Source organism: Dipteris shenzhenensis, chromosome 20 (genome assembly GCF_047967505.1).
Source record: "Dipteris shenzhenensis isolate YYH24624 ecotype China chromosome 20, Dip_SZ_1.0, whole genome shotgun sequence".
In the NCBI taxonomy this organism is placed as follows: domain Eukaryota; kingdom Viridiplantae; phylum Streptophyta; class Polypodiopsida; order Gleicheniales; family Dipteridaceae; genus Dipteris; species Dipteris shenzhenensis.
This window is the reverse complement of record NC_141615.1, coordinates 50,500,824-50,511,557: the sequence shown is the minus strand read 5'-3', so window position 1 is coordinate 50,511,557 and position 10,734 is coordinate 50,500,824. Positions and strand designations below refer to the sequence as shown.

The window sequence follows — 10,734 nt, the reverse complement described above, 5'->3', positions numbered from 1 at the left end:
AGACGTATGCGGTCCCATGCCTACACGGTCATTAGGCGGGGCTGAATACTATGTGACATTCATTGATGATGCAACTAGGAAAGTGTGGGCTTATGCTATAGCTCGAAAGAGTGATGTGTTCCAGGTATTTCAGAAATGGCTGGCCTTGGTTCATTGGTTGAGAACCAATCAGGTAGAATGCTTAAATGCCTACGGACTGACAATGGTGGAGAGTATCTCTCTCATGACTTTTAGCATTTTTGTGAGCATTTCTGTGATACACATGGGATTGAGGGAGCTCACATCCCCTCATACTCTAGAGCAAAATCCAGTTGCAGAAAAGATGAACCGTACCATTCAAGAAAGGTTGCAATGCATGCTTTCCAATGCAAGTCTTTCTGGTGGTTTTTGGGTTGAGGCAATGAAGACTGCAATGCATGTGATCAATAGATCACCTAGTAAGAGTTTGGATGGTGGTATTCCTGAAGAGGCATGGAGTGGCAAGAAGCCCTCTTACTCTCATTTGTGTATATTTGGGTGTGAGGCATATGCACATGTGCCAAAAGAACTTTGAAAGAAGCTAGATCCTAAGTCTAGGAAATGCATCTTTCTGAGTTATGGTGAAAGTGGAGAGATGGGCTATCGTCTCTAGGATCCATAAGCAAAGAAGATCATACATAGCCATGATGTAGTCTTCAATGAGAAGAAAATGCATAAGGCACCTATGAGGGATGTGGAAATGAGAACAATCACTTTCCAGGATGTGAATCCACCTGCATATGTTGATAGACAGCAAGCTGTCCATGCACCAAATGTGCAAGAAAAGGTACCACCAAGTGTTTCCATAGGTATACAATCAAGGGTAGATGATGGATCATCTATTGGTGGAAATGATGAGCCAAATGTGGCTGATATGCAAGTGGGACAAAAAGCTGAAATGCCCTTGACAAGATCATCTAAAGTGTCTAGACTGCCTGATAGGTTTGTTCTAGGGGTAGACTATGTGATGCTTACTGATTGCGGGGATCTTTCTTGCTACAGAGAGGCTATGATGCACGAGGGTCAATGCAAGTGGGAGTATGCTATGCAATCAGAGATGAGTTCACTTATGAAGAATAAGACTTGGGACTTGGTTTCTTTGCCACATGGAAAGAAAGCATTGCCATGTAAATGGGTCTACAAGATGAAGGTCACAGGTGATGATGTGCCTAGGTACAAGGCCCGTTTGGTTGCTAAAGGGTTCAAGCAAGAGAAGGGTGTGGACTTTGATGAGATATTTTCTCTCGTTGTGAAGATGACCACACTTAGATGCATGCTTGGAATAGTGGCAGCAGAAGATATGGAGGTTATGTAGATGGATGTCAAGACAGCTTTCTTGCATGGGGATCTGCATGAGGAAATTTACATGGTGCAGCCGGAAGGCTTTGAAGAAAAGGGCAAAGAGCATTTAGTTTGCAAGCTGAAGAAGAGTCTCTATGGTCTTAAGCAAGCGCCTAGAGAATGGTATCAGAAGTTTGCTGCTTTCATTCGGTCCCAGGGTTTTAAAAGGAGTGAAATTGATAACTGCCTCTACACTAAAAGGGCTAAGGATAATAGCCTGATAATCCTGGCACTATATGTGGATGATATGCTATTGGCTAGCAGGAATACTTATGAGCTAGATGCATTAAAGGCCAAGTTGCATGAGGCCTTTGATATAAAGGATTTGGGACTTGCAGGTCATATTCTTGGTATGCCCATCACGCGTGATCGGAGTAGGAAACTCCTTTGGCTTTCACAGAAGGAGTATGTTACAAAAGTATTGCAGCGTTTCAATATGGAGGGGGGGAAGGCAGTGAGTACTCCATTGCAGTGAGTACTTCATTGCCTCCATATGTGAAACTGAGTCATATAGATAGTCCCAAATCAGATGAGGAAAGCGCCATGATGGCCAAGGTTCCTTATGCATCAGCAGTGGGGAGTCTTATGTATGTTATGATAGCTACTAGACTAGACATTGCATTTGTAGTGGGAGTTGTTAGCCGGTATATGGCTAATCCAGGAAAGAGGCATTGGGAGGCAGTTAAGTGCATCATGAGGTACATGAAGGGTACCAAGGAGATGTGCATCTGCTTTGGTAGAGGAGACATGCGTATACTTGGGTACACAGATTCAGACTATGTAGGGCATGTGGATAGTAGGAGATCCACTTCTGGCGAACACCTTCGCAGGTGGTGCAATGTCGTGGATTTCTCACGCACAGAAGTGCATTGCTTTGTCTACCATAGAGGCTGAGTATGTTGCAACCACAGAGGGTTGCAAGGAGGCTATATGGCTTGATCGGCTAGTGGGAGATTTGGGGATTCATACATGTGTACCGACATTGCATAGTGATTCCATGAGTGCTATTCAGCTAGCACGGAATGCAGTCTTTCATGCAAAGACCAAACACATTGAGGTCATGTACCATTTCATCAGGGAGGTACTTGAGGACAAGCGCATAGAGCTTGTCAAGGTTCATACAGATGATAACCCTGCAAATATGTTGACGAAGAGTCTACCTAGTTAGCGGTTTGAGTATTGTCATGTATTGATGGGCATTGGATAGTATGCTCACTGGTTGTTCTCCCTTAAAGGCACATTGTCCTTTAAGTGGGAGGTTGTGGGGGTTAAAGGTCACTGTGCCTTTACCCCGATTATGTACAATACTCAAACACATATATAAATGAATGAAAAAGAAGATTAGGGTGTTCTGCACCCACCAAAACTTGTGTGGCTCTCTGTTTCTCTCTCTCCCTCTTCCGTTCTTGCTTCTGTTGAGAGCACTCTCAGGGTTTTCATTTCAAACTAAGAATGATTTTTTGTTAGTTTCAAAATTTTAATTTGAGTGGACTTACAAATTGTGGGCATGCAGTGATCATATGAGCAATCGGGGAAGTTCTGGAGGAGACAACCAAAAAGGAAAGGGAACTAGCTGCCTCGTTACAGGAGAGGAACGAAGCTCTAGAAAAGGAGCTATCAACAGAAATAGCTAGGGCCAACACTCTTTTCATACAGAGTATGCATGGAAGCAGAACATGCCCTCGTATAGTATAGAGCAGAGGCCAAAAAGATGCAACTGGCCATGCACAAGCAAATTGACGCCTTGCACAAGTCCCTCTGGGAACAGCTAGAGATGAACAACTAGTTATACCACCAAGTAGAACTAGCCCATAGAGGAGGCAGAACTCGACATCCATAAAGGAGTTGAGTATGAGCAAATCCTGGAGGCATCCGTTGACCTCAACGCTCATGACCTCGAGCCTCGCACAGTGGAAGGCACCTTCCATTTCCACTTTAACACTCTTAGGGTAGGCTCCATCCAGTACCACCTCAATGTCACTAACCCACTTCCACCCATGTATATTTTTGATGTCATGCGCCACCATTCACTCCACACTCATCCAATTTTGGCCATGGCATTTTTTAGTGGTGAACTTAACTTTGCTAATGATCAGGATATCCAGCACCTGCCTATCCATCCAATCATTCTAAATGCTCATAGTTGGTGTAGGTGCATTATGGAATCGTTTTTCCCAACAACTGATGCCGAAATTTTGGAATTATCTAAGCCAGGTGATCTCCCAATATGGGCTTGCACACCACAATCCGTGACCAAAGGCCTCGGGTTGCGAGAACGTGGTCGAGAAGAAGCCCATAGGACCTATAACTATCTTTTGGCCACTGGGGCTACCCAATACTACCCGACCGGCATTATGATCCTCTACAATAAAATATTAGAAGCTATGCAATGCATGCTTGATGAGGGTTTTAGTTGTTTTGAAATCGAGCATGTCGCTTACCCCCATATCTTAACTTAGGTAGAAGCTAATACCTCCATAGCTATTTTTAACTCCACTACCCATCTAAACACATCTTAGCTTCCCCACCCCTCTACTAAAATTAACCACCCAACCGCTTCTCCCCTTACTTAAATTTTCCTAACCCCACCACCTTCTCCCCCTCTATACAGCCTCCACTTCCTAGCCATCCGCCGCCACACACACGAGGTCAAGGGGACACACTTCAAGGATCCTACTCGGAACCTACCAAATGAATTTCCTTCCGAGCAGGTCCATATGATCTTGTGGCTAGTGTTTGTGCCCCCTAACAATTTTCCCCGATAGCAGCCATCCACAGAGCCAGACCACTTCCCTACCAACGGTGATGACCAAACTAAAGACGTCACAACTGATGATCTGAAGCAGTACCGTGTTTTGCATAAGTACCACACCTTTGAAGTTATGACAAACTTAAGCCTATGGAAAGGCAAGTTGCAAAGTTATGATCTGAAAGCTGTTGACATAATGGAGATCTGTGCCTTGACAACATTTATAGAATGGGAGGCCACCAACAAGCCAAAGGACTGTGGAGGTTACAGAGACCCGAGACCAGGATCCCCAAGCAATGCCCCGCACCAATGCAGATCTTGGGTTACATCAGCGGCATGGTAGATTCCCTTTTTAAAGAAGCTGGATTAATGGCCTACCTTTTGCAATGCATGCCGCTCCCACTGAATCCATCCTACATATATGCCCTTGCCTCATTGATGGAAATGGAGTCTATTCTGGCAAATGTGAGAGAACGACCCTATCACATACAAATTTTCCTGATAAATATGCCGAAACCCCCTTGATGCAGTGGTCATTGCCTCTATCCATTTTTTTCGACTCTTGATCTTTTTGCTAAGTGACGTTCCAGAGCAGTGGCAGACACTAGAAGAGTGGCATCTTAACATCCGCCATGAGCTAGTATTCAATCTAGATAAAGGCCCTTCCTTCGAGCAAGTCATCCGCTCATCATTAGCATGTAACTTTGGGTCTGCAATCTCCATGCACAATATATTTGTGCATTCAAGGACATGCACGACACGCACATTGGGAGCCCTTCTTTCCCTTCTAGTAGATCTCGCAGTAGCGGCTTTTTGACCAACACTCCCTAGTCCAAACTATGCAAACAACTGGGTTACTCCACACCAGTTGATCCAAGGAAGGATCAACTTCAGGAAGGCAGGCATGTTAACTCCATGGGACAATTCCCGAAATGTGTTGCAAGATAGAGCGGAGAGAGGAAAGGATGAGAGGAAACAATGGCATTCTGCCTTGGAATATGGTCCAAGTGCCTGTAACATGAGAAATAAGGAGAGTCATAAGGAGGAATAGGGTTGGTGGCCCTCCCTTCAAAAGGTGCTACATATAAAAGGTAGAAAGTTTGACTTTGGTCTTCAATTGTATACATGCATGTTTGAGAAATAGAAGATCTCCCTCTTCTTCAAGAAGTGTTGTCTATGTTTCTCTTGCCCTTGCCCTTGTGAATGCCTCTCACCCCCTTCCCCCTTCTTGCTTCATGCTTCTCCTTCCCTCTTCCTTCTCCTCTCCCTCTCCCTCATCCCTCTTCCCCTCTCCTTCCCCTTTCTTCTCTTGAGGATTCACATTGCTACAACTCCGGAAGCCATTGGCATTACACTCTTGCTCCACTCTTGGGCTACATGTGCTTGCATTGCTACCACAAGGACTGGTAGGAGGAGAGTTCCCTTGGCATCCCTCCAAGATCCCCATGACATGTGAGTCACCGGAGACCGCACACAAATAGAGATAGGTCTAGACTACCTAGGGCTAAATGACATTGTAGATCAATTGGCATCTACTAGTTAAGAGGTTATCAAAAGATAGTTTATATTGCACTTAATGGTCTCTACAAAGACTATGTGAAGATAATGGTTAGAGCTTAGATTTGTAATCATGGATGTGCTTGAAGGACAAGGGTTGAGAGTTTGAAATCGTTAAGGCTCAATTAGGTGTTTTGAGTGGATTCTCGCAGAATCTAACTTTTGACCACCATTTAGTGTAGTTCTACCTAAGGGAATATTGCATTCTTTTTCTCTGATTTTGCCATTTGGGCTTTTAAGAGACTCATGTGTACATCCATCTCCAACCCAAAAAGCAAGAAAGAAACTAAACCCATCTTAATCTTAGCCTTAGAAGTCTAAACAACCAAAAACATATTTTTTCACATGACTAACACAATTGAGCCAAAAGCTTTAGAGGAGGCATCAAAGAGCGTTAATGCTTTGTCATTCAATTCTTAATACACATTTGTAAGTAATTTTGGTTTCTAGAAGGAAGAGGTCGTGTTTTGTGAGTTAAGGGCTTTGTGATAGTAGGATTACTGACAGATAAGTTGTGAGATGCCCTAACCTTGTCTTTAACCCTATTGTGTTGGGATGGTAACTTGTGGTATCCCTAATGTATTCACTTAAGATAAATCAAGTAATGATGGCATTTAGGTATGACCTATAAAGCCTTGCAAAGTGCCACATAGGCTAGCTTCTTGCTATACTTTTCATCTCGTGCCCAAAAAAAAAACCCACATGTGTTGTTCCCACTCGTTGCTCCTCAATTCTCACACGGCAATGTTGAGCATCTGTGGGCATTTGTGAGCATTGGTTCCCATAAACTATGTGCTTTTCCGATGTTTGCTAAATAAACGTACAACAAGCCCAAATCAGAAAGGAACCTACGATCGTTGCAACAATAGGGGCCCTAAAATGCCCATGTGGAGACTCATTTTTCCTATCTCACATGCCAGATTGTGGCCCCTCAATAGTCGGTGGTGTGCTCAACGAACGCTAAGCAAGAATGAGCTCTAGCCTCCCTAGCCTCATGCATCCCAACCTTATGCAGACCCTACTACCATAGACCTTTTCATGCTCTTACATGAGCACAATAGCTTTTTATGAGTCAATGGCATTGTAACATCGACCTACCGAACAAAGAGACGAGTTTTCCATATTTGTTGAACAATTAAAGCTCGAGCAACACAAATGAATTTGGTAGTAAATAAGGTTGCCTTGATCACCTACTAACTCAATTTTCCACTTAAGAGAATGTGTATGATCACCATGATGGTAATAAGGGGATCTAAGGGAAGGAACGATGGTATTGTGTGGTGAAGAAAGGCAAAGTGTACAAGAAGAAGAAAACCCTAATTTAATTGGTTTGCCCTAAATTTGGTTATGAGAGGGGGGTGCGCGCACGAAAGATCTGGTGTAAAATAGCATTCCCTTTCGTTATAGCTTCTCCTTTCTTTACCCTACCCTAACCCCTTCTTCTTTCTTGTCCTATTCTTCTTTTTCTTCTTCTTCCTTTGCCAAACTCTTCTTCTCCCTGCTTTCCTCTCTTCCTCATTGCCTCTACCTCCCCCCCCCCTTTGAATGCCTTGCCTCCCCCCTTCCTCCAATTACCACTCTCCTCTACCAACTCCCAGAACTTTGAAAACCTAACAGAGACACTAAAGAGTCAATTTGTAAATGCCAACTAAGGCTTGACAGAGGCAAGTACACGCTCCGAGGCTCCACACAAAGCGCAGCAAGCCTTTGAATGGCAGAGGCAGGCGTTGTCAGATCTTTTCATTTTAGTTCACATGACAAATTGGCTGTGTGGCACCAAATTGAGCATTCACGTTGTGGAGTGGCCCTAAGAGAGAATATGTGTATGAACAAAATGATAGTGATAAGGAAGCAAAGATGGTATTGTGTGGTGAAGGGGGGTGGGGGGGGAGGGGCAAGAAGGGCAAAAACCCTAATTGGACCGGTTTGCCCTAAATCTGGTTGGGGGAGGGGGGGGACGGGGGGTGAAGCATGCGCAAAAGATCTGGTGTAAAACAATGTTCTCTTAAGTTGAAGTTTCTCTTTTCTTTACCCTACCTTCTCCGTTCTTGTCTTGTTCTTCTTCTTCTTCTTCTTCTCCGAAGTTCTTCCTCCTCCACAGCCATCGCCATAGCCACCCTCCTTCTTCTCCTCCTTCCCCTCCTCCTTTGAATGCCTTGCCTCCCCCCCCCCTCCTCCTCCTCCTCCTAGCATGGACGCTTACTTGCTCCACCGTGACTCCTACCGCTCTGGCGCCGGTGCTGCTTCTGCTTCCGCTGCCTTCTCCCCTTACTCGTCCTATCCCTCTGCCTCCTCCTCCTCCTACCGCCGTGAGCCCCCGCCCTCTTACGGCCTCGACCGATGGAGCTCGCTCCCCTTGCCTGCCGGTGACCTCGCATCTTATTCCTCCTACCCTAGAATTCCCTTAGATCGCCATGCCTCGCTCGGGGGTCGATTCGATGGCTATCAGCCTGAGGCCTTCCCTCCCCCCCGCTCATACGCTCGCCCAGCTCAAGATTTCCGGCCGCGCTATCGTGGTGGGGATGCTGGACGACCCAAGAAGAAGCCCCCTCCGTCGCAGAATTTGGGGCCCAGAAAGAAGCCCTTTAAACAGTCGCAGGGAGCGAAGGGAGCAAAGACTGCCCAGAAGCCTCCGCAGAATCCTCCACAGAAGCCTCCGCAGAAGCCTCCACAGAAGCCTCCACAGGGAGGCAAGAAGGCGCCGAAAGTAGAAGCCAAAGAAGATAAGGTAAAAGGAAATGTGGAGGCCTTGGCCAAGGAGACGAAGGAGCTGCACTCGTTATGGCGAACAGGAGTCGATGCGGCTTCTCCGGCTAAAACGGCTCCCCCTGCTAAAGCGGGTCCTCCGGTGAAGAAAGATTTTAAGATTGCAGGAAAGAAGCGGAAGATGGAAGCCATCAGGAAAGAGGAAGAAAAGCCAAAGAAAGAGGACGGTAAGCCTACGAATTCTGGCCAGAAAAAGGCTAGGCGGTTTAGGAACCGAAAATCACAGAAGAATAAGAAATGGGCTAAGAAAGAAGGGGCGGAATCTGAGAAGGGGGTTGCTACCAATGCCGATGTGGAAACCGAGAAGGCGTTCCACGTGCAGTTGACCGATGAGGAGAAGCAGGCTGCATTGGCTTTACAGAGAGCAGCATGTAAGAGCGTCAAGGAATTCCTCGGCATTCCAGACGTTGAGGAAGAAATCAAAGCTGAGGAAGAAAGCAAAGTTGATGGAGAAAGCAAACCAGAGGAAGATAAAGGAGCTCCTCCGGAAGTCGATGGAGAGGCTGAGGGAGAGCAAAAGACAGAGCCAGAAACTGCGGAGGAATTGAAGGAACGTGAAGAGAAGGCCTTTGAATTTTTCTCGAAGCTTCTCGAAGAGAACCAGGAACTGAGGCAGCTATACGTGGAGAAATGGAATGGCGGAGTATTTGAGTGCCCAGCGTGCGTTAGTCTCAAATTGAAATGGATTAAAAAGTTCCGTAATGTGGTGAGTCTTGTTATGCATGCAAACAAAATCATGAAAACCAAGAAGCTGCCAGAGCACCGTGGCTATGCACGTGCCATGTGTGCTGTTCTTGGGTGGGATCCTCTCAAGCTCCCAAAATTGCCCAGAGGTAGAAACGGTCGAGCCAGTGAAGGTGACGCTGCGGCTGCTACCCAGGTCAGTCTAAGCCTGTGAATTTAAGCTGGAATCTCTAGTGTGTTCAGAGAATTTAATTTTAAACTAACATTTTATTTCACAAACTCACATTTCAGGAGAAGGAGGGGGTGAGTGAGGACGGCAAGCAATCTGAAGTTAAGATAGAGAACCAGGGTGAGGTCGATCCTTCTGATAAGGGTGTTGAAGCTGCTGAGGAGACTGAGGTCAAGGATGGTGAAGCGGAAGAGACCATAGAGCAATCAGCGAAAGATTCAGCTGAGTGAATTGCAGCAGGTTGGTTTACTTGCACCGTGTGTTGTAATTTTACTCAGCTCCGTATAATGCAGCAGTGTCAAGGTATTTCAATCAGAACCGTGTGTCTGGCACTTAATCTCGATTGCTGTCTTTTGCGATTTCTTTTGATAATGCTAGGGATGCAATACAAATAGTCTGATCCTTTATCATGTATAGCTTGATGGATGAAATGACGTTGAGAAGTTGTCTTGTAGGTAGGAGAAGCTTGGTTTAAGCGCTAAACGTTGGCCAATGGCAGAACCAAGATGTCTTTGATTGAATATCCATTTTATTTTGTGCATGGCAATGAATGAAATTATACTTTGGACACCAGCCATCAATGGGCAGATAGGAAATAGAAGGCTTCGAAACATGGTTCTGGATCAGAGACATTATCTTTAAAGTTTGTTCTGGTCATATTGGCTTAACTTGCTTACTGCAAACAAGGCTGCTTATTAGTGTTAAATCGGGCTTATTGCAAACCTTCTGTAGCAGGTTGTGCTGCTGACATGCTTGGAGGACTCTTTTTTCTGGAATTTTGAAATTGTTCTGCTCATGGAGTTGTTTTCTTCTTTCGTGGTTTTCTTACTTTCCCCCAATTATAACCTACCATCCCTTCCCCCTTTTCTCTTTGTGTTAAGGCTCATACTTTGGTTTGAATTTCACTTAAAATAATTCTGAGTACAGTTTGGGACTTTCAAATAATGGCAGAACAATAATGGCATGTTGATTCTGCAAACAAGGACTTGGAAGTCTGGGTTGTGGTTTTCCTAGAAACGTCTAGGTTGCTGATATTTTGTAATTTTAAACGCAGAAGTTGTAGTTGAGCAGACATTTTACAGGCCTAAATTCTAAATTTTGTCTTCAAGTTATTTATTTAATGCTGTGGTGTACTCCCAATGTGACATTGTTATCTAGGTGTAATGTGCCTCTTCATTTTTGTAGAATCCATTTCCTTGGTTAAAATTAAATCATCTATCTTTGATAGTCTCCATATATAATGAATTTAACATACTTAGTGTCATTCCTTCCGAATGTCGTGATTTTTTTAACATTAGTACTTTATTAAAACACTAGACGAAGCAAAAGTATGTTTGTTTGGCAGACAAATCTTTGATTGCTGCACGTTCTTAAAGGTTGGGTCTGTAAG

The 10,734-nt window shown here is 44.8% G+C and overlaps 1 protein-coding gene across 3 annotated transcripts; it reads left to right on the top strand.

Annotated features, from left to right (window-relative positions):
• Positions 1–7,665: 7,665 nt before the first annotated feature.
• LOC147889806 (uncharacterized) lies at positions 7,666–10,203 on the top strand. Of its 3 annotated transcripts, none has more exons than XM_087391467.1 (3): positions 7,666–9,311; positions 9,410–9,570; positions 9,789–10,203. In XM_087391467.1, exons 1-3 carry the CDS (start codon positions 7,857–7,859, stop codon positions 9,817–9,819), a joined length of 1,647 nt encoding a protein of 548 aa, XP_087247593.1. In that variant the 5' UTR covers positions 7,666–7,856; the 3' UTR covers positions 9,820–10,203. The 3 variants fall into 3 exon arrangements, with proteins under 3 accessions (XP_087247593.1, XP_087247592.1, XP_087247594.1); XM_087391466.1 differs by having other exon boundaries at positions 7,669–9,311; positions 9,407–9,570; positions 9,789–10,200; XM_087391468.1 differs by having other exon boundaries at positions 7,671–9,311; positions 9,407–9,584; positions 9,800–10,197.
• The last annotated feature ends 531 nt before the right edge of the window (positions 10,204–10,734 follow it).